Source organism: Rhinoderma darwinii, chromosome 8 (genome assembly GCF_050947455.1).
Source record: "Rhinoderma darwinii isolate aRhiDar2 chromosome 8, aRhiDar2.hap1, whole genome shotgun sequence".
NCBI classification, from domain to species: domain Eukaryota; kingdom Metazoa; phylum Chordata; class Amphibia; order Anura; family Rhinodermatidae; genus Rhinoderma; species Rhinoderma darwinii.
The window spans coordinates 63,587,535-63,614,208 of NC_134694.1; the positions used below are offsets into that span (position 1 = coordinate 63,587,535).

General features: G+C 43.8%; 1 protein-coding gene across 2 annotated transcripts in view; it reads right to left on the minus strand.

Moving 5' to 3' along the window:
* Positions 1 to 26,674, minus strand: part of TEX11 (testis expressed 11) — a 963,534-nt gene that overhangs the window by 340,709 nt on the left and 596,151 nt on the right. For both annotated transcript variants that reach the window (XM_075835681.1, XM_075835680.1), the window contains exon 18: positions 6,385 to 6,506. In XM_075835681.1, the coding sequence (XP_075691796.1) occupies positions 6,385 to 6,506 (122 nt within the window). The remainder of the gene's footprint in view (positions 1 to 6,384; positions 6,507 to 26,674) is intronic.

Below are 26,674 nucleotides of genomic sequence, written 5' to 3' on the forward strand. Positions count from 1 at the left end.
ACAAACAATGCTCTGGCAAAGAGCAAGAGGGCAGAGCCCTTTTTTATAGCCCAGGGCATCCTGGGCTAGATTGCAGACTGCCTGCAATATGCGTGAACTCGCCCTTTAAGGCCGTGCATGCGCGCCCTCCAGAGACAGTCTCGATGTCCGGAAGTAAGTGCCGGCGCCTCACAGGAGGACGACGCTGCACACAGGTAGGAGGTCCAAGGCCACGGCCGTCGAGGTGTAAAGAGGCTCTGTCACCAGATTTTCAAACCCCTATCTCCTATTGCAGCAGATCGGCGCTGCAATGTAGATAACAGTAACGTTTTGTTTTTTTCAAGAACAAGCATTTTTGGCCAAGTTATGACCATTTTTATATTTATGCAAATGAGCCTTTCTTATGTACAACTGGGCGTGTTTAAAGTTATGTCCAACTGGGGGTGTATTGTGTTCGTTATATCTGGGCGTTTTTACTTATTTTACTAGCTGGGCGTTGTGAATAGAAGTGTATGATGCTGACGAATCAGCATCATCCACTTCTCTTCGTTACCACCCAGCTTCTGGCAGTTCAAAGACACACAGCGTGTCCTCGCTCATCCGACGCGATGAAGTTCCTGTGGGAGGAAGTGAGTGACGTCACAGCGTGATCTCGCGAGGACACACTGTGTGTCTGTGCACTGCCAGAAGCTGGGTGGTAACGAAGAGAAGTGGATGATGCTGATTCGTCAGCATCATACACTTCCATTCACAACGCCCAGCTAGTAAAACAAGTAAAAACGCCCAGATGTACACACACAATACACGCCCAGTTGGACATAACTTTAAACACGCCCAGTTGTACATAAGAAAGGCTCATTTGCATAAATATAAAAATGGTCATAACTTGGCCAAAAATGCTGAAAAAAAAACACGTTACTGTTATCTACATTGCAGCGCCGATCTGCTGCAATAGGAGATAGGGGTTTGAAAATCTGGTGACAGAGCCTCTTTAAGTCAGTATGACGGGCCGTGGCCATAGACGTTACAGTATTCCCCCTCTTACACCCCCTCTTCTTGGGACCAGAGCGGGAGAGAAACTTCCTCACGAGGACAGCAGCATCGATGTTCTCCTCTGGCTCCCAAGACCTCTCTTCTGGGCCGAACTAAAGTAACTAAAGTATCCGAAAAAAAAACATTTAAAAAAATAAATTTCCTGAAAGTCAGTTGGATTTATTTTTATGCCAGGGGCAGAGGTAAACTCAGGAATTTCAGGTGTGTAAGAGGTAGACGGTAGCCATATGCGGTCACTGGTGCTGGGGTCACTTGTGCTGGGCTCATTCGGAACACTAGCCCTGCTTCGTTTCTAAGGGGGTTCTTCATCATCAGTGGAGGAGGATAACAAAAACTCAGATTCATCCTCACTGGCGTTTCCTATCTGAACATAAAATGGCATATGCCTCCTCCACGCTAAATAGACGAGACATTATGGGTGTGTAATAACGCTGCACTAACCCTGATGTGCAAAACTAAATTTCTGAATTAGTATTGGCAAGGAAACTGTGACGTACAAAAGTAGCACACAAAATGACTACAAAATGATTACGCCCAAACTAAATGACTAAAAAAAAAAATTGTATTTTTTTTTTTTTTTTAATTTTTTGTATTTTTTTTTCTGAAGATAAAAAAAAAAAAAAAAAAGGACCCCACAAAACTACTACTCAAATATATGCTAGTAGTGGGCGAGGTTGAACTAGTGCTGTTGGGCACTAAAGGGTGGGCAGTAAACGGTGCTGGTGGGCACTTACGGGTACTGGCAGACACCATTGCGTCACTAAAGTGTGCGCAGTAATGGGTCCTGGTGGACGCTAATGGGTGCTGGCAGATACTATAGCGTCACTAAAGGGTGGGCAGTAAAAGGTGCTGGTGGACGATAAAAGGTGCCCGTAGGCTCTATAGCAGCACTAAAGGATGGGCAGTAAAAGAGGGCTGATGGGCCCTAAAGGGGGCTTATATACTGGTGGGCACTAAAGAAAGTTATTATATATATTTGATTGTTACTACTGAGGGCTGATGTGCACTATAATGAGCTGATAGTTAGCACTAAAGGGGGCTGGTGGGCACTAAAGAGGGCTGGTGGGCCCTAATGGGCACTAAAGAAGATTATTATATATAGTCCATTGTTAGTACTGAGGGCTGATATGAACTATAAAAGGGCTGATGGGCACTATAAATGGCAGATGGGGACTATAAAAGGCAGATGGGCATGAAATATGCTAAAAATATATTATTAGGAACGCTATATCTCTCTCTCGGATCTCATCACAGTTCTCACAGAAATGAGGAGATCAGAGACGGTGACAGGTGCTTTCTCCTGTTTCCTACGTCATAGATGGCTGTCATTGGTAATAAAGGCCTAGAGGGGTGTAGTTTCAAAAATATGGGTCACTTCTTGGGGGTTTGTTTTACTATTTGACCTCGGAGACCTGCGATTGTTGGCCAATGCTGTGAAAAATCACCAAAATAGACCTCAAATGCGCATGGTGCTCTTTCACTCCTAAGCCCTGTCATATGTCCAGGCAAATGATAAATGCCTTGAGGGGTGTAGTTTCCAAAATGGGGTCACTTCTCGGAGGTTTCCACTGTACTCTGTACTCTGGTACCTCAGGGGTTTTGCAAATGCGACATGGTGTTCGAACACCAATGCAGCAAAATCTGCGCTCCAAAAGCGTCAAATACCTGCGATAGACATGATGGCAGATGGAGAATCTACACCTGTGGAGGTGTCTCCTCAGGTGTAGATTCTCCATCTGCCATCATGTCCATCGCAAGTATTTTACAATGCTCTAATTGTTATATTTTCTTGCACTTCTGCACTTTTGCTAGACTGGACTGGTGTTTCTCCCAGTGGGACTTGATCCTATGTGTAGGTACTCGTCCCCTGGTGAATATCCATTGAGTATTGGACAATTGTGACTTTTCACCTGAGACTGTTTTTAATATATATGTTTTTTATACGGCTTTGTACTATGTCTGGTAATAATTGCAGGGGGGTAATTTGTCCTTGATTGGTGACTAAAGATTATTTTTAAATATTCATTTTGGAATATTTGTGTTCTGATTAGGTTTAAATAGACATTTTTTTGGTTTTGTACTCCTAGATAAATGCCCTGAGGGGTGTAGCTTCCAAAATGGAATTGTACTGGTACCTCAGGGGCTTTGAAAATGTGACATGGTACCCAAAAACCAATCCAGCAAAATCTGCATGCCAATTAGCGCTCCTGCCATCCAGAGCCCTGCCGTGTGTCCAAACAGCAATTTATGACTACATATAGGGTATTGCCATACTCGGGAGATATTGCTTTTAGAAATGTTAGGGCAGTTTTTCTCTTTTATCCCTTGTGAAAATGAAAACATTCTACATTTTAGTGAAAAAATAATTATATTTTATTTTTTACTGCCTAATTCCAATACATTTTGCAAAAAAAACCTGTGCGCTCTAAATGTTCACTACACTCTTAGTTCGATTTCTTGAGGGGTGTAGTTTCACTAGTGGAGTCACTTTTGGGGGTTTCCACTGTTTTGGTCCCTCAGGGCTTTGTAAATGTGACATGGCACCCGAAAACTATTCCAGCTAAATTTGAGCTCCAAAAGTCAAACTATACTCCTACCCTTCTGAGCCCTGTGGTGTGTCCAAACAGCAGTTTATCAACACATTTTGGGTATTACCAGACTCAGGAGAAATTGCTTTACAAATGTTGGGGGGGGGGGGGGGTGCATTTTCTTCTTGATTTCTTGTGAAAATAAAAAGATCTGAGCTAAAATTACTTTTGGGTGTAAAAATTTATTTTATCATTTCCAAGAAATTCAGCAGAAAAGCCCTTGGGTTTAAAAGACTCACAATACCCTTGGATGAATTTAATGGGGGAGTGGAGTTTCTAAAATGATGTCTTTTTTTGGGGGAGGGGGTGTTTCTTCTATTTTGGCACCACAAGAACTCTTCACACCTGAAACGGTACCTAAAATATAATCTAATAAAAAGGATGCCCTAAAATCCACAATGTACTCCTTTGCTTCTAAGGCCTGTATTTGAGACCATTAGCATACTAGGGCTACATGTGGGATATTTCTAAAACTGCTGATTCTGGGAAATATTGATTTGTGTTTTTCTGGTAAAATGTTCTTTGCTACTGAAAAAAAAAGAATTTCTGCAACAAAAATGAAAAAAAAAAAAAAAGAAATTTGTCAATTTTACCTCTAATTTGCTTTAATTCTTGTGAAATGCCTAAAGGGTTAAGAAACTTCCTAAATGCTGTTTTGAAAACTTTGAGTACTGTAGTTTTTAAATGAGGTGATTAATGGGGTTTTCTAATTTATAGGCCCCTCAAAGCCACTTCAGAACTGAACTGGACATTAAAAAACCCCATTGCTCTCTATAAATGCCATAAGAAATTATTTGCGGGTCATTGTCAATGATGTAGCCTAAATTACTACTGAATTTCTTGCCTTTTATAAATCTTTATATATTTAAATTTCCAGGTATAGACGGAATTCAGTTTGAGTTTTACTCAAGGTTTCACCAAACGATTCTTCCAGTTTTATTGCAAACACGTAAGCATTTGAGTCAGATGTACCACCAACATTTTGGAACGAAGCTGTTATCACGCTGAGTTTCAAGCCCAGAAAATACCCTTCTACCGGAATCATACAAACCAATCACTTTGATCAATTGTGATGCCAAATTGCTGGCCAAGGTACTGGCTAATCATTTATCTAAAGTTATTTTGAATATAATTCATAATAATCGAACAGGCTTCATGATAATAAATCCACTACAAATAATATAGACTTTATTCTAATTTACAGCATCAAAAAGAAAAAGAATAAGCCTGTTCCATTCTTTTACTAGATGAAATTAAAGCATTTGATAGCGTGGAATGGATCTTTCTTTGGCAATCCCTGAAATTCCAAATTGTATATCGTGTCCCACAAGCCAGAATTAAAATTAATGGTAAACTAACACATTCTTAATGTCGAGGGGCACTAGGCAAGGTTTCCCTTTTATCTCCACTCTTGATCTCAATTATTTTAGGGACCCTGGTGATTATTATAAGACACTCATCAGAGATAGCAGGTTTTAAAACAACTCACATGGAAGAAAAGCTATCCTTCTAATCTGATTATATTCTCCTGTTCTTGTCACATACAGAGACGGCTGTCCCTCTTGTCTTGAGTTTTATTGGGAGGCTTGGAGATTTTTCTGGCTTGAGAATCAACTGGTCTAAATCAATAATACCATTTAAGGATAAGGAATTGGGAATTTAATTGTGTGCCCCCTGATTAAAAATCTCATGGACAAAACTAATTTGTGGAAAAAGCTTCCTTTCAGTATGGCCGATAGTGTGGCCCTAATTAAGATGGTGTTACTATCTAAAATTCTATACATTATAATTAATTCCCCCATCTTTTTACATAACAGAATGTTTAAAACCATAAACGGTATCTTCCCCTACTTGGGTTGTAAGGAAATGCCTCCACGTATTGAACTTAAAAAAAATGACACCATCATATAGACCAAGGTGGTCTTTCAGTTTCAAATATGAAGCTATGTTTTATGGCTATTAACTTTAATATATTTTGGAATGGAAGGAGTATCTAATGAATAGAGCTTTGCTGGACTCTTTATAGAAACACGGATTTAAATGCATATTTCACATTCTAGAATCAGGTACTCCAAAAATTCATGGCTATAAGTATAGTCTCCTTCACCATTTAGAACAGAGGGTATGGCTAGAAATTAAAAAAATATTCAATGTTTCTTCTTTTTTGGATACACAGGCTGTATGCTACGATAAATATTGGGAACCATGGTTTACATACGCAGGCTTTATGCTGCCCTAAATATTGTTACTTACCATTTTTTTTTTTGTTGCTTCCTGCCAACTTGATATTTACTAGCTTTTTTTTTGTATGTGTTCAAGCATAAGAAAAAATAAAGAAAAAATTGTTTTTTTGTGGTTGTTGAATTGGGAGGTGGGGTGGGAGGAGATGGCAAGCATAAGAAAAAAAAATAAAGAAAGGAATATCATTGTATTGCTTATAGGCCTCGGCTGGTATCCCATCAGCCCCAGGAAATGTACCTCATGTAACAGTGGAGAGTGCTTCCTTCAATTCTAATATTGAAATGGGGCAGCAATTAGTCTTAGGCTAGGCTCGTGTGAATTTAGTTCAGTGCTGGTGTGAATTAGTCCATATGTGTTACTGATATACTCAGAACTTCTGTTAAGGTAGCAATACATAACATATATCTTTTAACAACCCAGCTGGAAAAGACATACTTCATAGAATCCTAGAAGTTTATTTCAGTAAATCTAAGTGAATATCAAAATATACATCTTTACATAATCATCTTTACTTTTTACTTACTTCTAGAGCTATTTTTGCTGCTAAGCTGAGCAGATCTGTAGCTGAACAGTTTTCCTCCAAGAGCATTTCCATAGTGTCTCCCTTACTTGCCGTCTTTCCCATAGCGGAGATAGCACTTGTAGCTGCAATAATTGATTTAACAATTGATTTATATTTAGTGATCTATACCCCCTTTAGCAGATATTCACATTAAGGCCCCCTACACACACGCTGCAGATTTTGTTGCAGGAATTACTGCAACTTAAATTCAGTTCCACTAATTTGAAGGGACTTTGCAGAAATATATGCACCTGCTGCAAAACCAACCCCATTCAGATGAATGAAATGGATTTTTCAGTTGCAGTAATTTCTGCAACAAATCTGCCACATGAAAACTTGGCTTTAATGCACCACAAAAAAGTTAACTAACATTTATAAGGATTTTCCTAGAACAAGCATTTTTAACATGTAATTCAAGCAAGGCATAAAGCTGACTATACGAATTCTATAAAAAAAAAATCTAATGTGTATGGGGCAGCCCAACTTGGGAATAAGGATCAACCTAATTCTGCGTATGGTATACTTGCCTGCTCTACCAGATTCTCTCCCAAAAGAGCCGAGATATTTGGGAGTCCCCGCATAGCAGGCAAGTCTACCGCTAAGGTTGCTGGGAGCTGCCATTAGGGAGAGATTGACTTCTAGGAAAGCTACATAAATATGTATGCAGTGAGTTCCCCATTGTGGTGGCTGCAGGCAGAATTTTATAATTTAAAGAAGATTTGTAACCTCTCCTGACATGTCTGTTTTAGTAAGTACTTGTATTCCCCATGACATAACAATTCTGGAGCATCTTTTCTTTGAACTTTGCGTTGTGCCGTTCTAATAGAAATGTTTTCGTTTTTACTAGAAATGTATGTATAAATTGACAACTGGGTGTTAGCAGTTGGAGGTAAGTCCCTACTAGGGTTGCACGATGCATCAAAATTTCTATACGGTTTCGGTACCGTGCACCCTCAAACGGTTCAATACGGTTAGTTCATGTATTTCGATACTAAGCGGCCGCACAGCTTAGTAATGTAACACATGAATGTTGTTAGAGTGGGTCTGCTGCTGTGTAATATATCCATTGCCCCGCTCCTGAGTCCTGACAAGTGCGCGCACGGTCGGCATGATATGATGCGACCAGTGCTGCACTAATGATTGTCGCCACTGAAGTCAGAGAACATGGCGGGTGCACTACAATACACCCCCATGATATCTATCTTCAGTGCAGCGCTGGTCACATCACCTCATGCTGTCCGCGCGCAGTTATTGTCAGGAGCGAGGCAATGGCTGTAATACACAGCCGCAGACCGGCTCTGACGGCAGAGATCAGAGAAACCTCTCATCTCCACCGCTATTACCCTGAATGCTGCAATCAAAGCTGACCGTAGCATTCAAGGGGAAAATGAGAAGGGGGATGCACTTTCAATCCCGTTACAGGGAATCCCTGTGACGCGATCGAGGGACATACCATATATGTGCAGACAGCCCAGGGTCCATTGAAGGACCCCAGGGTCCATTGAAGGACCCCAGGGCTGTCTGACCATATTTCCTGTTAGGGCATACTTAGGTATGTCCTAACAACTGCCTGTGTACTATAGATATATGCCAATACCTTAACCCCTTAATGCACCAGGACGCACCGGTACATCCTGGTGCAGGGGGAGAAGTATGGAGTGTGCTCCATATGCTGCGGGTGTTGGCTGTGTTTTACAGCAGAAACCCAAGAAGAACAGCCAGATTTTTTTGTTTATTATTGTTGGCAAGGTGTCGTTTTGGTATCGAGTATCGCAATACTACACAAAGTTTCGGTATCGAAGTCCAAATTCTGGTATCGTGACAACCCTAGTCCCTACAGAGACCGACAATGTCCAATCAATGCTGACAGAGTGAGACTGTGTATGGACACGCCCCATTGACAAGAGGAATGGTAACACCCAGTTGTCAATTTATTCATACATTTCTAGTAGGTATAACAATATATGCTCACATTTGAGACCGTGGAAACAAATTACTATCAAGCCAATATTTACACGTGGCTCTAAATATGTATCAAATACAATGGCACAATTTATGGAGCGGGAACACAATTTATGGATTTAATTAAAAAAAACAAAACAATCTTCAGTCTTTACATTTTTTTACCAATCGGTGATTTGTACTCTTAATAAAAAACACTAGGGATTGGTGGGGAAAGGAGCAACAGGGGAAACTTAAATGGATAACTATCCGTAGTCAACTAATATGCTAAACATCAGGTACCAAGGAGAGGCACCTTTTGAAACCACTGCCTTGTGCACGAACAGAGCTTATCAAATCCCCGGTCTATGTAGCTTAATCTATATAGGTAAAACTACAGCTGAAGTTAAAAAGTACACATTGATTTTACACATCGATTTTTTCCTTTAAGTCAATAGAATAAGTTAAGAAACGTTTTTCTTATCATAGAGTGCCTCTTTCCCCTTTAACCTGCTTATGTAAAATACAGTTGTACATCAATAAAGTAATAAATAAATATACAAAATTCCTTTGTAAGGTACAGATGTAGCCATCTTTAACTTGATTCGGATAACTTGCTGTAGCATGATATCCCACAAAAAAAGCCAATGAAAAGTCATTGAAAAAGTCAAGATAAGAGATCTAGCCATTGTTTATTTAATGCGTTAAAAGTCAGGGTAAAGACGGCTACATCTATACAACTTAGGTGGCATACAGCCCTCGTGTGAATGTCATGGCAAAATCTCTTCGGAACAGAATGTTTTGCAATAATATAACTATGCTCAGAAGGGCGCCAAAAGTGAAAACAGGCACACGATAACTGGAGAATCTTGCCAATGTGGGAGGCAGAAATTTAAACACTGTTCAGGCATGTAGATGATGGCTGACTTGCTGTTGTACTGTTGCAGACAGAGGGAATTGTTCTGGGTTTTCATGCCTAGTAGGCTGCAAAATGTCTAGCTGCTCACTTGCTGTTCATGGGCAGTTTTCTGCCCATAATCGCCACTGCTCACACGATCGGACACACACAGTGGAGAGACTCCTACCTACTACCCACAGCTTGCGCCAGGATCTCTGCCACAAGCCCAATGATGATGAAGTCGCGATCAATAGCTTCTATAACAGCTTATCCAACTTTCTCCTTAGCAGCTCTTACAAATTACACTCTTGTGCACAAGCCTAGGTCATTCCAACTTCCACCCGACATTAAATAGCGTTTGGCGGGCTTACCGCCATTTAATACAAGCAGCGGCACCCCCAACGTGATGAAGCGGCGGAGCCACACTGTGTGTCATCACTTTGTAATGGTATGGCGACTGTACGTAGACCTCCCTCCTCATTCCTAGTTTAAAGGAACAGTGTCACCCAAATTTTTTTTATAATATCAGTTTGATGTTAGTGCTTTATTAAAAACGTTTGGATTAATTTGTGTGTTTGTGTGTTACTTTTTCTTATTTTTACACTTTTTTTCCCTATGGGGGCTGCCATTTTTTTTTCCATTTCTGTATGTGTCGATTAACGACACATACAGACATGGAATATGGCAGCTCCAGTCCCATAGGGACTGCGAACGGGGCCCGTTCGATCCACTTTGGTGTACGCCGCTGTGTGGTGAACGGCGCATGCGCCGCTCCCACACAGTTCAATTTGAAATTGACAGTAAGATTACTACTTCCGGTCGCGGCTTCCGGACTTGTGCACATGGAGCAGCGGCAGCAGACGGAGCGGACGGACCGGAGGGAGCAGCGGCGACTGGAGCAGGTAAGGGATTTCTATGTAGGTTCGTGTTTTACTGTGTGTTTACTACTGTATGTTAACCTACTACACTGTGTGTTAGCTCAAAACATGGCGACACACAGTGTAGGAGATTAGACCGTTCAATCCCCTCGTTTCTCCCGGCACTAGCCAGGATAAAGGAGGGGGGGATTCGGAGAGCTCACTAGAGCGAGGGATTTTTACCCAATTTTGCAGCATAAAGCAATGTGGTTGCTTTACCACATGCAATGCTGCAATTTTGGGAATGGCTCCATCTAGTGACCAAAAATGGGAAATATTATAAATTAGAATCCAATTGAATCCAATTTATAATATTTCCTGACTCGTGAAAAAAAAAAAAAATTAGAACAATGTTTAATCACCTACACACTAATTGTTTAACTAAAAAAAAAAAACATGTTTTGCTGGCAACACATTCCCTTTAAATACTTTGCCACCACTGCTAGAATGCTCTGCCCTAGCACAGCAGAGCTCCTTCCATTCAATTGCAAATCATGTGCAGAATACAGTTTGTACCCCAAAAGTTTCAGCCCAGTACTCCAGGAACGCAAACCTATCAATTCTAGATCAAGACTTAAGCCATGCATTTAACTCCCTGAGCTCCCGCTGTCTTTCCTGTGATGCTCATGGCACAGGCAGTATTCCAGAGAATTCAACCAAGGTGGTTCTTCCCTTCAGCTTGTAGCCTAGTTCTTTAAAATTATTCTTAAAGGGAATGTGTTGCCAGAAAAACATGTTTTTTTTTTTTAATTAAACATTTAGTGTGTAGGTGATTAAACATTGTTCAAATTTTTTTTATTTTTTTCACGAGTCAGGAAATATTATAAATTAGATTCTAATTTATAATATTTCCCATTGCTGGTCACTAGATGGAGCTATTCCCAAAATTGCAGCATTGCAAAATTGGGTAAAAAGCCCTCGCTCTAGTGAGCTCTCAGCATCCCCCCCTCCTTTATCCTGGCTAGTGCCGGGATAAACGAGGGGTTTGAACGGTCTAACCTCCTACACTGTGTGTCGCCATTTTTTGAGCTAACACACAGTGTAGTAGGTTTACATACAGTAGTAAACGTACACAAACACGAACATACATTGAAATCTCTTACCTGCTCCTGCCGCCGCGGCTCCCTCTGGCCCGTCCGCTCCGTCTGCTGCCGCTGGTCCAAGTGCACAAGTCCGGAAGCCGCGACCGGAAGTAGTAATCTTACTGTCCGGCCGCGACTTCCGGTCCACAGGAAAATGGCGCCGCACGGCGCCAATTTCAAATTGGACTGTGTGGGAGCGGCGCATGCGCAGTTCCCACACAGACGGCGTACACAGAAGTGGATGGGACGGGACCCGTTCGCAGTCCCTATGGGACTGTGGCTGCCGTATTCCATGTCTGTATGTGTCGTTAATCGACACATACAGAAATGGAACAAAAAATGGCAGCCCCCATAGGGAAGAAAAAGTGTAAAAATAAGAAAAAGTAAAACACAAACACACAAATAAATATAAACGTTTTTAATAAAGCACTAACATCTTTAACATATTAAAAAAAAATTTGTGATGACACTGTTCCTTTAAGACTTCTCCACCAACCATGTATTCTGTTGTTGGTTTCCATATGAACCACAAGAGCTGGATCATTACATGCCCCTACCAGTACTTTTCAACTCCCATTCCACCACATGCCGAACCTTGGCACCAGGGAGACAGCAAACCAATTGGTTGAGGCGGTCTTGGGGACAAATTCTATCCATCTTCCGGATTACAGAATCCTCTATAAGCATTAGCCGTCTTGCCCTCCCTGTATTACCAGCCCCCGACTACCAGATGGGTTGTTCTCCTGGCCGCTTGGGAGAGCAGTATCCACCTAGGGCTGCCATTTCTGAGACGGACTCCCTCGCATCATCACCCAACATGGCAATTGTGCTTTATAACAGAAACAGGAGTGGCCTTCTTTTCCTGGGAACCATTTCTACTGCTCATAACTACATTAACCAAGCTACTTGCTTGATTCTCCAAATACATTTCTTCTTCCACCAGATCTACCCCACTAACTGCTTGCTCAATGAGCATCATTCTCTGTTTAAGATTGTCAATCGCCCTCAGCATTGCGTTTTGCTTCTCCAGATATCTAGTGCGAGCTTACAGGTGAACAAAATGCTCACATCTGCCGCAGAGGTATTCATTCTGGGACTCCAGCTCCGGGCGTGCATACATATGGTAAACTGTGCACTGAACAAAACCTCCAGTCTTGCTATCCATTATTCCAGTTACAAAGAACAGTGAACAATTACAAATTTTTAAAAAACAGTAGAGTACTTACAGGGACTTTAATACCTCCTTTTAAATTTGTTTTTTTAAATTCACTTATGCACAAGCCACTTAGTCCAGAAAAAAAACCTGTCAGAGCAAGGATGTAATGAGTCCTGCAGTTTAAGCTGAAGCACCTGAGAACAATTAACCCCCCCTTTTAGATGCACAGCAGGAAAAAAAGGGGGTACAATTTTGTCAGTAGCTGAAACACAAGCTGCACAAGAAAAGAACCTTGCTATATTCTATTTGTACAAACTCAACCAGTCCACAAAATCACACTCAACAGCAACAACTTTGTTTTTTTTAGCTCCACTTATTTACAAGCCACTGAGTCCAGCAAGCCCAGTGAACGCAAGCTCAGAATGAGTGCTGCAGTTTAAGTGGAAGCACCTGAGAACAATTAACCACTCCCCTTAAAGAGGTGCACAGCAGAAAAAAGTTTTTTTTAAAATTGTGTCAGCAGTTAGACCACAAGCTGTATAAAAAATAATAATACCCTTTCTATATTCTATTTGCAAGCACTCAACCAGCTCACAGCTCTGTCTTTTTAACTCCACTTTTGCACAAGCCACTTAATCCAGCAAGTCCAGTGAGAGCAAGCTCAGAATATGTACTGCAGGTAAGTTGAAGCACCTGAGAACAATTAAAGGAGTTTTCAGAGTTATTCAAAAAGGTGTCAGGAAGGGGTTGCATTAAATAAAAAGATCTATTACTCACCTCACATATCCGCGGCGTTCCAGCTCCGCCAGTCCGGTCATCCCCACCACTTTTTATTGATATGACTGCAGCGATGATGTGCTTGAATACCCATATGTTCACTGCAGCCAATCACTGCTGCCAGTGGGTATACAGCACAGAATCGCTGAGGCAAGTGATTGGCTGCAGCGATCACGTGGGTATACGTGCACTTCCTCGCTGCAGCCATGTCAATAAACAGCGGCGGGGAGGACCGGAGCAGCGGTGCTGGCATGCCATGTATCTGTTAGGTGAGTAATGTTTTTTTTATTTTTTAAACGCATTACACTCCTACCCAGCCACTTTTTTTAATAAGTCGGAAAATCCCTTTAACCCCTCCTCTTAATTAGGTGCACTGCAGAAAATAAAAAAGGGGTTTTCAAACGTGTCAGTAGTTAGAACACAAGTTGCACAAAAAAGAACTTTGCTATATTATATTTGCAAGCACTCAACTGGTCCACAGAACCACACTCAACAGCAATAACTCAAAGGTTACTTAGTCCAGCAAGCCCAGTGAGAACAAGCTCAGAATAAAGTCTGCAGTTTAAGTTGAAGCACCTGAGAACAACTAAGCCCTCCCTTTAAATAGGTGCACAGTAGATAATAAAAAAGGGTTTTAAATTGTCAGTAGTTAGAACACAAGCTCACCGACATTTTATACAAGAAGCGCCCCCCCCCCCCCATCATGACAAGGCAGCGTAGCTATGCAGCGTGTCATCACTCTGTTATGGCACAACGTATGCTGTCAAAATAGCGCTCGAGCCGTACAACAAGGCACCTACAGTTCTGGAAGCCAGCAAGCCAACCACCAATTGCCGAACCTGGAAATGAAGAACGTTAAGTGCAAACCAGAATAAACAAACGTTCCAGTTAGGGACACGCAAGACTGGAAACCCGTGACGTGGGTTGCGAGCGTAGCGTTTTTTTGGCCAAAATCACAACCAATACCCCATGATTTTTTTCAGGACGCAGTCAGGTCTTATGATGCTGGGAGGGCATGGTGTGCTGGTGTTAGAGCGGGCTGCCCTGCATGCAATGCCAGATAGCATGGGTGTTATTAATAGGCTGCTATTCGGCAGTATATGCTGTGCCTCACTACTCGCACACTATCCCTCCATGTCTTACACACTGCACTCACACCCTATGTATCACTCAGTGTTCTGACCCCTATGCACTACTGCCCCCTATATTCCGGATACATTATTATCACTTGTGTATTACACACCGTATTTATTTTCGGCACTACACATTTATATCCATGCCCCACACACCGCTCCCCTCAAGGCTAGTGGGAGTGGCTATTATTATTAACACACCTGAGCACTTTCCTTCAGCAGCATTTTTGACCTGTCTGCGTCTTGCTGGGCTTATACCTGCCCAATTTGTGAGCATGACTGTAAAGGATCTGCCAGGCACTTCTGTGTATACGCCCATGGGTAATCAGTCTGCACCTGGTTCTATGTCTCTGAGACTGACTCCATCTTCCACCACTCAGGATGGCAGGCTTAGGAGTGGGAGAGCCTATCGCAGCCTGGCCAGACGGAGCTAGTTCCGCCCTCTCTGTCTATTTATACCTGCCTTTCCTGTTCCTCCTTTGCTTGTGATTCTTCTCGTGTGGTTTCCTGGCCTTGCTGCAGCTCCTAGCTATTTGACCTTGCTTCATACTGACCCCGGCTTACTGACTACTCTCCTGCTCTGCGTTTGATACCTCGTACATTCCTGGTTTGACTCGGCTCCTTCACCTCTCTTGTTGCTCACGGTGTTGCCGTGGGCAACTGCCCCATTTCCCTTTGCTTGTGTCCCCTTGTCCGTTTGTCTGTTGTGCACCTACTGAGCGTAGGGACCGTCGCCCAGTTGTACCCCGTCGCCTAGGGCGGGTCGTTGCAAGTAGGCAGGGACTGAGTGGTGAGTACATTAGGGCTCACTGTCTGTTTCCCTACCTCCCTGTCATTACATAATCACAAGCCCATATACCTAGGCTACCCTGGTCCCTCACTCTATTATGGACCCCCTTGAGACCCTGGCTCAGCAAATGCAGGGTCTCTCCCTACAGGCCCTGGCTCAGAGGGTCAACCAGCCTGACACTGCCATGGTTGTACCTATCACCTCACCTCTTGAACCCCACCTCAAGTTGCCTGACCGGTTCTCAGGGGACCGGAGGACTTTTCTCTCCTTTCGGAAGAGTTGTAAGCTCTACTTTCGCTTAAAGCCCCACTCCTCAGGTTCTGAGAGCCAGCGGGTGGGTATAATTATGTCCCGGCTCCAGGAAGGGCCCCAAGAATGGGCCTTCTCCTTGGCCCCTGACGCCCCTGAACTTTCCTCCGTTGACCGTTTCTTTTCTGCTCTCGGACTCATTTATGACGAGACTGACAGGACTGCCTTTGCCGAGAGTCAGCTGGTGACCTTACGTCAGGGTAAGAGACCTGTGGAGGAGTATTGCTCTGACTTTAGGAAGTGGTGCGTAGCTTCTCGGTGGAATGACCCTGCCTTAAAGAGGCTCTGTCACCAGATTTTGCAACCCCTATGTGCTATTGCAGCAGATAGGCGCTGCAATGTAGATTACAGTAACGTTTTTATTTTTAAAAAACGAGCATTTTTGGCCAAGTTATGACCATTTTTGTAGTTATGCAAATGAGGCTTGCAAAAGTCCAAGTGGGTGTGTTTAAAAGTAAAAGTCCAAGTGGGCGTGTATTATGTGCGTACATCGGGGCGTTTTTAATACTTTTACTAGCTGGGCGCTCTGAAGAGAAGTATCATCCACTTCTCTTCACAACGCCCAGCTTCTGACAGTGCAGATCTGTGACGTCACTCACAGGTACTGCATCGTGTCGGCCACATCGGCACCAGAGGCTACAGTTGATTCTGCAGCAGCATCAGCGTTTGCAGGTAAGATCGACTTACCTGCAAACGCTGATGCTGCTGCAGAATCAACTTGTAGCCTCTGGTGCCGATGTGGCCGACACCATGCAGGACCTGTGAGTGACGTCACAGATCTGCACTGCCAGAAGCTGGGCGTTGTGAAGAGAAGTGGATGATACTTCTCTTCAGAGCGCCCAGCTAGTAAAAGTATTAAAAACGCCCCGATGTACGCACATAATACACGCCCACTTGGACTTTTACTTTTAAACACACCCACTTGGACTTTTGCAAGCCTCATTTGCATAACTACAAAAATGGTCATAACTTGGCCAAAAATGCTCGTTTTTTAAAAATAAAAACGTTACTGTAATCTACATTGCAGCGCCTATCTGCTGCAATAGCAGATAGGGGCTGCAAAATCTGGTGACAGAGCCTCTTTAAGGTGCCAGTTTAGGTTGGGTCTGTCGAACGCCCTGAAAGACCTGCTAGTTAGCTATCCCTGTTCTGACTCCTTAGACCAGGTTATGGCTTTAGCGGTACGACTTGACCGACGTCTCAGGGAACGACAACTTGAACGGTTTTGTGTTTTCCCCTCTGACTCCCCCATGATGCCTCCCGAGGTCCCGTTGCTTCGCTCTTCCACGGAAGACTCGGAGATACCTATGCAACTCGGGGCCTCCGTGTCCCCCCGACAACGTAGAGAGTTCCGCAGGAAGAATGGTCTCTGCTTCTATTGTGGGGATGACAAACATCAAGTGAACGCCTGTCCTAGGCGTAAGAATAAGCAGCCGGAAAACTTCCGCGCCTAAGTGATCATCGGGGAGGTCACTTGGGCGCACAGGTATGTCCCGTAAATATGAAACGTAATAAAATCTTGCTTCCCTTTCAGGTCTCTTTAGGTGGTAGGTCTGCTACCGGCAGTGCTTTTGTGGATTCAGGGTCTTCTGCTAATATCATGTCTGTGGAATTTGCTATGTCTCTGGCTATGCCTTTGATTGATTTGCTTAAAGGAACAGTGTCATCACAAATTATTTTTTTATATGTTAAAGATGTTAGTGCTTTATTAAAAACGTTTATATTCATTTGTGTGTTTGTGTTTTACTTTTTCTTATTTTTACACTTTTTCTTCCCTATGGGGGCTGCCATTTTTTTTCCATTTCTGTCTGTGTCGATTAACGACACATACAGACATGGAATACGGCAGCCACAGTCCCATAGGGACTGCGAACGGCTCCCGTCCCATTGTCTTCCGTGTACGGCGTCTGTGTGGGAACTGCGCATGCGCCGCTCCCACACAGTCCAATTCGAAATTGGCGCCGTCCGGCGCCATTTTCCTGTGGACCGGAAGTCGCGGCCGGACAGTAATATTACTACTTCCGGTCGCGGCTTCCGGATTTGTGCACTTGGACAAGCGGCAGCAAACGGAGCGGACGGGCCGGAGGGAGCCGCGGCGGCAGGAGCAGGTAAGAGATTTCAATGTATGTTCGTGTTTGTGTGTGTTTACTACTGTATGCAAACCTACTACACTGTGTGTTAGCTCAAAAAATGGCGACACACAGTGTAGGAGGTTACACCGTTCAAACCCCTCGTTTATCCCGGCACTAGCCAGGATAAAGGAGGGGGGGATGCTGAGAGCTCACTAGAGCGAGGGCTTTTAACCCAATGTTGCAATGCTGCAATTTTGGGAATAGCTCAATCTAGTGACCAAAAATGGGTAGTATTATAAATTTAGAATTAATTTATAATATTTCCTTACTCGTGAAAAAAATAAAAAAAATTTGAACAATGTTTAATCACCCACACACTAAATGTTTAATTTTTTTTTTAAAAAAATGTTTTTCTGGCAACACAATGCCTTTAAACCTGTCCCGGTAGTGGGTATCGACTCCACTCCCCTTGCTAATGGTTATTTTACTCAGCATACCCCTGTTTTTGAACTCCTTGTTGGCTCCATGCATTTGGAGCAGTGCTCTGTACTGTTGATGCAGGGATTATCGTCCGATTTGGTTTTAGGCCTTCCCTGGTTGCAGTTGCATAATCCCACGTTTGACTGGAATACTGGGGAGCTTACCAAATGGGGTAATGAATGCTTGACGTTATGTTTTTCTGTTAATTCTATTTCTCCCCCTGAGGAGGTGAACACGCTACCTGAGTTTGTTCAGGACTTCGCCGATGTTTTCTCTAAGGAGGCCTCCGAAGTGTTACCTCCTCATAGAGAATACTATTGCGCTATCGATTTGGTACCAGGAGCTAAGCTCCCTAAGGGTAGGATATTTAACCTTTCTTGTCCCAAACGTGAAGCCATGAGAGAGTATATCCAGGAATGCCTGGCCAAGGGTTACATTCGCCCCTCTACTTCTCCGGTAGGTGCTGGCTTCTTCTTCGTAGGGAAGAAGGATGGTGGTCTTAGGCCATGCATTGACTACCGTAACTTGAATAAGGTCACTGTAAGGAACCAGTATCCCCTTCCTTTGATTCCTGATCTCTTTAATCAGGTTCAGGGGGCCCAATGGTTCTCTAAGTTTGATCTACGGGGGGCGTATAACCTTATCCGCATCAAAGAGGGGGATGAGTGGAAGACTGCGTTTAACACGCCCGAAGGTCATTTCGAATACCTCGTCATGCCCTTTGGGTTGTGTAATTCCCCCGCAGTCTTCCAGAATTTCATAAATGAGATTTTAAGAGATTACCTGGGGGTATTTCTTGTAGTGTACCTTGATGACATACTTGTGTTTTCCAAGGACTGGTCCTCCCACATTGAGCATGTCAGGAAGGTGCTCCGGGTCCTTCGGGAAAACAAACTGTTTGCTAAGACCAAAAAATGTGTGTATGGGGTGCAAGAGATACCAGTTTTGGGTCAAATCCTCCCTCCTCATGAATTCCGCATGGACCCCGCCAAGGTCCAGGCTGTGGCGGAATGGGTCCAACCTGCCTCCCTGAAGGCGTTACAGTGTTTCTTGGGGTTCGCTAATTATTACAGGAGATTTAATGCTAACTTCTCGGTCATCGCTAAGCCTCTTACGGACCTCACTCGCAAAGGTGCTGATCTCCTCCACTGGCCTCCTGGGGCTGTCCAGGCTTTTGAGGTCCTTAAGAAGTGCTTTATCAAGGCCTCGGTGCTGGTCCAGCCCAACCAAATGGAGCCATTTATCGTGGAGGTTGACGCATCCGAGGTGGGAGTGGGGGCTGTCTTGTCCCAGGGTACCAGGTCCCTCACCCATCTCCGTCCCTGTGCCTACTTCTCCAGGAAGTTTTCGCCCACTGAGAGTAACTATGATATTGGCAACCGCGAACTCTTAGCCATTAAATGGGCATTTGAAGAGTGGCGCCACTTCCTGGAGGGGGCTAGGCACCAGGTAACGGTCCTTACCGACCACAAGAATCTGGTTTTCCTAGAATCTGCCCGGAGGCTAAACCCGAGACAAGCTCGATGGGCGCTATTTTTTACCAGATTCAACTTTTTGGTTACCTATAGGGCTGGGTCTAAAAATATTAAGGCCGATGCACTGTCGCGTAGCTTCATGGCCAGCCCTCCTTCGGAGGAAGATCCTGCTTGTATTTTGCCTCCTGGTATAGTCGTTTCTTCTATTGATTCTGATTTAGTCTCTGAAATTGCGGCTGATCAAGGTTCAGCTCCCGGGAACCTTCCTGAGAACAAGCTGTTTGTTCCCCTGCAACTCCGGCTAAGGGTACTTAGGGAAAATCATGACTCCGCACTATCTGGTCATCCAGGCATCCTGGGTACCAAGCACCTCATTGCCAGAAACTATTGGTGGCCTGGGTTGCCTAAAGACGTTAAGGCCTACGTCGCCGCTTGTGAGGTTTGTGCCAGGTCCAAGACTCCCAGGTCGCGACCAGCGGGCTTACTACGTTCTTTGCCCATTCCCCAGAGACCTTGGACCCATATCTCCATGGATTTTATCACCGATTTGCCTCCATCTCAAGGCAAGTTGGTGGTGTGGGTGGTAGTAGACCGCTTCAGTAAGATGTGCCACTTTGTGCCCCTCAAGAAACTACCCAATGCTAAGACGTTAGCTACCTTGTTTGTCAAACACATCCTGCGTCTCCATGGGGTCCCTGTCAATATTGTTTCGGACAGAGGGGTAAAATTTGTTTCATTGTTTTGGAGAGCCTTCTGTAAAAAGTTGGAGATTGATCTGTCCTTCTCCTCTGCCTTCCATCCTGAAACTAATGGCCAAACTGAGAGGACTAATCAATATGATTGGGTCTCATTCATTCCCCTCGCCAAATTTTCCCTTAACCCCTTCCCTCTTTAGCCACTTTTGACCTTCCTGACCGAGCCTCATTTTTCAAATCTGACATGTGTCACTTTATGTGGTAATAACTCCGGAATGCTTTCACCTATCCAAGCGATTCTGAGATTGTTTTCTCGTGACACATTGGACTTTATGTTACTGGCAAAATTTGCTCGATATGTTCAGTATTTAATTGTGAAAAACACCAAAATTTAGCGAAAAATTGCAAAAATTTGCATTTTTCTCAATTTAAATGTATCTGCTTGTAAGACAGGCAGTTATACCACCCAAAATTGTTTCTAATTAACATCACCCATATGTCTACTTTAGATTGGCATCGTTTTTTGAACATCCTTTTATTTTTCTATGACCTCACAAGGCTTAGAACTTTAGCAGCAATTTCTCACATTTTCAAGAAAATTTCAAAAGGCCATTTTTACAGGGGCCAGTTCAGTTGTGAAGTGGCTTTGAGGGCCTTATAGATTAGAAACCCCCAAAAAGTCACCCCATTTTAAAAACTTCACCCCTCAAAGTATTCAAAACAGCATTTAGAAAATGTCTTAACCCTTTACACGTCACAGGAATTAAAGCAATGTAGAGGTGAATTTTAAAAATTTCATATTTTTTTGCAGAAATAAATTTTTAGTACAATTTTTTTTATAACACAGAAGGTTTTACCAGAGAAATGCAACTCAATATTTGTTGCCCAGTTTCTGCAGTTTTAGGAAATATCCCACATGTGGCCGTAGTGTGCTACTGGAATGAAGCACCGGCCTCAGAAGCAAAGGAGCACCTAGTGGATTTTGGGGCCTTATTTTTGTTAGAATAAATTTTAGGCACCATGTCAGGTTTGAAGGGCTCTTGCGGTGCCAAAACAGTCAAAATCCCCCAAAAGTGACCCCATCTGGGAAACTACACACCTCAAGGAAATTATCTAGGGGTACAGTGAGCATTTTGACCGCACAGCTTTTTTACAGAAATTATTAGAAGTAGGCCGTGAAAATTAAAATCAACATTTCTTCAAAGAAAATGTAGGTTTAGCGATTTTTTTTCTCATTTTCACAAGGACTGAAGGAGAAAAAGCACCGTAAAATTTGTAAAGCAATTTCTCCCGAGTAAAACAATACCCCACATGTGGTAATAACCGGTTGTTTGGAGACACGGCGAGGCTGAGAAGGGAAAGAGCGCTATTTGGCTTTTGGAGCTCAAGTTTAGCAGGAATGGTTTGTGGAGGCCATGTCACATTTACAAAGCCCCTGAGGGGACAAAACAGTGGAAACCCCCCACAAGTGACCCCATTTTGGAAACTACGCCCATTGAAGAAATTATCTAGGGGTATAGTGAGCGTTTTGACCCAACAGGTTTTTTGCATAAATTATTGGAAATAGGCCCTGAAAATGACAATCTAAATTTTTTCAAAGAAAATGTAGGTTTAGCTAATTTTTTCTCATTTCCACAAGGACTGAAGGAGAAAAAGCACCGTAAAATTTGTAAACCAATCTCTCCCGAGTAAAACAATGCCCCACATGTGGTAATAAACGGTTGTTTGGAGACACGGCAGGGCTGAGAAGGGAAAGAGCGCTATTTGGCTTTTGGAGCTCAAGTTTAGCAGGAATGGTTTGCGGAGGCCAGGTCACATTTACGAAGTCCCTGAGGAGACAAAACAGTGGAAACCCCCCACAAGTGACCCCATTTTGGAGACTACACCCATTGAGGAAATTATCTAGGGGTATAGTGAGCTCTTTGACCCCACAGGTTTTTTGCAGAAATTATTGGAAGTAGGCCCTGAAAATGACAATCTAAATTTTTTCAAAGAAAATGTAGGTTTAGCTTATTTTTACTCATTTCCACAAGGACTGAAGGAGAAAAAGCACCACAAAATTTGTAAAGCAATTTCTCCCGAGTAAAACAATGCCCCACATGTGGTAATAAACGGCTGTTTGGAGACACGGCTTGGCTTAGAAGGGAAAGAGCGCTATTTGGCTTTTGGAGATCACATTGAACAGGAATGGTTTGCGGCGGCCATGTCACATTTGCAAAGCCCCTGAGGGGAAAAAACAATGAAAACGCCCAAAAAGTGACACCATTTAGGAAACTACACCTCTTGAGGAATTCATCTAGGGGCGTAGTGAGCATTTTGACCCCACAGATGTTTCATAGAATTTATTAGAATTGGGCAGTGAAAATAAAAACAATCCTTTTTCTTCAATAAGACGTAGCTTTAGCGCAAATTTTTTCATTTTCGCAACAAATAAAGGAAAAAAAGAACCCAACATTTGTAAAGCAATTTCTACCGAGTACGGCAATACCCCATATGTGGTCATAAACTGCTGTTTGGGCACACGGCAGGGCTCAGAAGGGAAGGACCGCCATTTGGAGTGCAGATGTTTCTGGATTGGTTTCTGGGCGCCTGTGGGCCCAAAACAGTGGAAACCCCCCAGAAGTGACCCCATTTTGGAAACTACACCCCTCAATGCTTTTACCTACGGGTGTAGTGAGCATGTTAACCCTGCAGGTGTTTTGTAGAAATTAGTGTGAACTCGATGTTGCAGAGTGAAAATGGGATTTTTTCCACAGATATGTTGACAATATGTGGTGCCCAGCTTGTGCCACCATAACAAGACAGCTCTCTAATTATTATGCTGGGTTTCCTGGTTTTAGAAACACCCTACATGTGGCCCTAATCTCTTGCCTGGACAGTTGGCCAGGCTCAGGAGTGAAAGGGTACCATGTAAAATTGAGGCCTAATTTGGCGATTTACAAAGTATTGGTTCACAACTGCAGAGGCTCAGATGTGAAATAATAAAAATAAACCCCTGGGAAGTGACCCCACTATGGAAACTGCACCCCTCAAGGCATTTATTAAGGGGTGTAGTGAGCATTTTCACCCCACAGATCTTTTCCATAAATGAATGCGCTGTGGATGGTGCAAATTAAAAATTTATATTTTTCCCTAGATATGCCATTCAGTGGCAAATATGTCGTGCCCAGCTTATGCCACTGGAGACACACACCCCAAAAATTGCTAAAAGGGTTCTCCCGGGTATGACGATGCCATATATGTGGAAGGAAACTGCTGTTTGGGCACGCTGTAGGGTTCAGATGGGAGGAAATGCCATTTGGCTTTTGGAGCGTGGATTTTGCTTGGTAGTAGTTTTGTTTGGAGTCTTACTGGTGTTTCCGTTTATAATGTAGGGCATATGTAAGCCGGGCGGAGTATATAAGGGGCATAGTCAGGTGGTATAATAACGGGGTAAAAAAAAACAATAAAATAATCCATAGATGTGTGTTACGCTGTGAAGCAATCCTTTCTGCACAGGCCGGTGTCGCACTGATAAATGGTGTCATTTCTTATCCCCCTTTTGGTCCACACTCCGCGCCTTTGTAGTTTGGGGAATTTTGCTGGGAAAGTGTTGTCCTGGTATAATACGGGCACCGTCGCTTCCAGCGGATATGTTTGGGCCCTCCCTTTCCTGGTTCCCTAATTTTAGGTCCTTGAAAAATCGCCTCTTCAAACAGAAGAAATGTTCCCCTCGGGCACAACTGCATATTTTTTTATTTCCTGACTTATTGGAGCCATAACTAATTTTATTTTTCATAGACGTAGCGGTATGAGGGCTGGTTTGTTGCGGGACGAGCTGTAGTTATTATTGGTACCATTTTGGGGTACATGCGACTTTTTGATCACCTTTTATCCTATTTTTTGGGATGCCAGGTAAACAAAAAAACGCAATTCTGGCACAGCTTTTTTCGTTTTTTTTTTATACAGCGTTCACCATGCGTTATAAACTACATGTTAACTTTATTCTGTGGGTCAGTACGATTCCGGCGATACCTAATTTATAGTACTTTTTCATGTTTTACAACTTTTTGCACAATAAAATTACTTTTGTAAAAAGAATGTATTTTTTCTGTCGCCAAGTTGTGAGAACCATAACTTTTAAATTTTTTTGTCGACGGAGGTGTATGAGGGCTTGTTTTTTGCGGGACGAGCTATAGTTTTTATAGGTACCATTTTTGGATACGTGCGACTTTTTGATCACTTTTTATTCTAATATTTGTAGGGCAAAGTGACCAAAAAACAGAAACTCTGGTAAAGTTTTTTACATTTTTTTTTTACGCTGTTCACCGCGTGCAATAAATAATATAATATTTTGATACCTCCGGTCGTTACGGTCGTGGCGATACCAAATACATATGGTTTATTATTATTTTTCAATAATAAAGGACTTGATAAGAGTAAAAGGGGGATTGTGTTTTATTTGATTACTTGAAACTTTTACTGTTTTCAAACTTTTATTTTGTGCACTTTTTTTTACACTTTTTTATACTTTTTTTACACTTTTTCTCAAGTCCCAGTAGGGGACTTGAAGTTCCAACGGTCAGATTTTTTTTTTTCTAATACATTGCACTACCTATGTAGTGCAATGTATTAGATCTGTCAGTCATTCACTGACAGCAAGCCGATTAGGCTTCGCCTCCCGGCGGGGCCTAAATCGGCTTCCGTAATGGCAGAGCAGGAGACCATTGTGTCTCCTGTTGCCATAACAGCAGTCGCCAGTCCCGATTGCCTGTCAGGGCTGGCGATCTGCTAGTAACCGCTACGATGCAGCAATCGCTTTCGATTGCTGCATCGAAGGGGTTAATCGCAGGGATCGGAGCTAGCTCCGGTTCCTGCCGTTACAGGTGGATGTCAGCTGTACAGTACAGCTGACTTCCACCGCTGATGACGCCGGATCAGCTCCTGACCCGGCGCCATCTTGCCGACAGCTACGGAAGCCGATCAGGCTCCGCCGCCGGGCGGATCTTGACCGGCTTCGGTGCTAGGCAGACCGGGAGGCCAGTATTAGGCCTCCGGTTGCCATTGCAGCCACCGGAACCCCGGCAATTTCATTACTGGGGTTCCGATGAGCTGCAAACACCTTAAGTGCAGCGATCGCGTTTGAGCGCTGCACTTAAGGGGTTAATGGCGGGGATCGAAGCTAATTTCGGTCCCCGCCGTTACAGCCGGATGTCAGCTGTAAGATACAGCTGAGATCCGGTGATGATGGGACCGGCTCAGCTTCTGAGCCGGTCCCAAACAATTGGCGTACATGTACGGCAAGATGCGGGAAGTCAGTACTTTCCATGTCGTACATGTACGGCAAATGTCGGGAAGGGGTTAATAACCGGGTCAGTAACTCGTCAGGGGTCTCCCCCTTTTTCTGTAATTTTGGGTTTAATCCACGGTTCTCCTCCGTTTCACCTGGTAGTTCCAACAATCCCGAGGTAGAGGTCGTTCATCGGGAACTGTGCACAGTCTGGGCCCAGGTTCAGAAGAACCTAGAGGCGTCCCAGAGTATACAAAAAACTCAGGCTGATAGAAGACGTTCTACTAACCCCTTGTTTATGGTCGGGGATCTGGTGTGGTTATCATCTAAGAACTTGCGCCTTAAGGTCCCATCCAAGAAGTTTGCTCCCCGGTTTTTAGGGCCGTATAAGGTCATCGAAGTCCTCAATCCTGTCTCCTTCCGACTGGAGTTGCCCCCATCTTTTCGTATACACGACGTGTTTCATGCCTCCCTCCTTAAATGCTGCTCCCCGTCCTGGGCTCCCTCGAGGAAACCTCCTGTTCCCGTTCTCACCCCTGAGGGGTTGGAATTCGAGGTGGCCAAGATTGTGGACAGCAAGATGGTCCAAGGCTCCCTCCAGTACCTGGTCCATTGGAGAGGATACGGGCCTGAGGAGAGGACTTGGGTACCCGCCCGGGATGTTCACGCTGGGGTATTGATCAGGAAGTTCCACCTTCGTTTCCCCAATAAACCAGGTCCACTTAGAAAGGGTCCGGTGGCCCCTCATAAAAGGGGGGGGGGTACTGTAAAGGATCTGCCAGGCACTTCTGTGTATACGCCCATGGGTAATCAGTCTGCACCTGGTTCTATGTCTCTGAGACTGACTCCATCTTCCACCACTCAGGATGGCAGGCTTAGGAGTGGGAGAGCCTATCGCAGCCTGGCCAGACGGAGCTAGTTCCGCCCTCTGTCTATTTATACCTGCCTTTCCTGTTCCTCCTTTGCTTGTGATTCTTCTCGTGTGGTTTCCTGGTCTTGCTGCAGCTCCTAGCTATTTGACCTTGCTTCATACTGACCCCGGCTTACTGACTACTCTCCTGCTCTGCGTTTGGTACCTCGTACATTCCTGGTTTGACTCGGCTCCTTCACGTCTCTTGTTGCTCACGGTGTTGCCGTGGGCAACTGCCCCATTTCCCTTTGCTTGTGTCCCCTTGTCCGTTTGTCTGTTGTGCACCTACTGAGCGTAGGGACCGTCGCCCAGTTGTACCCCGTCGCCTAGGGCGGGTCGTTGCAAGT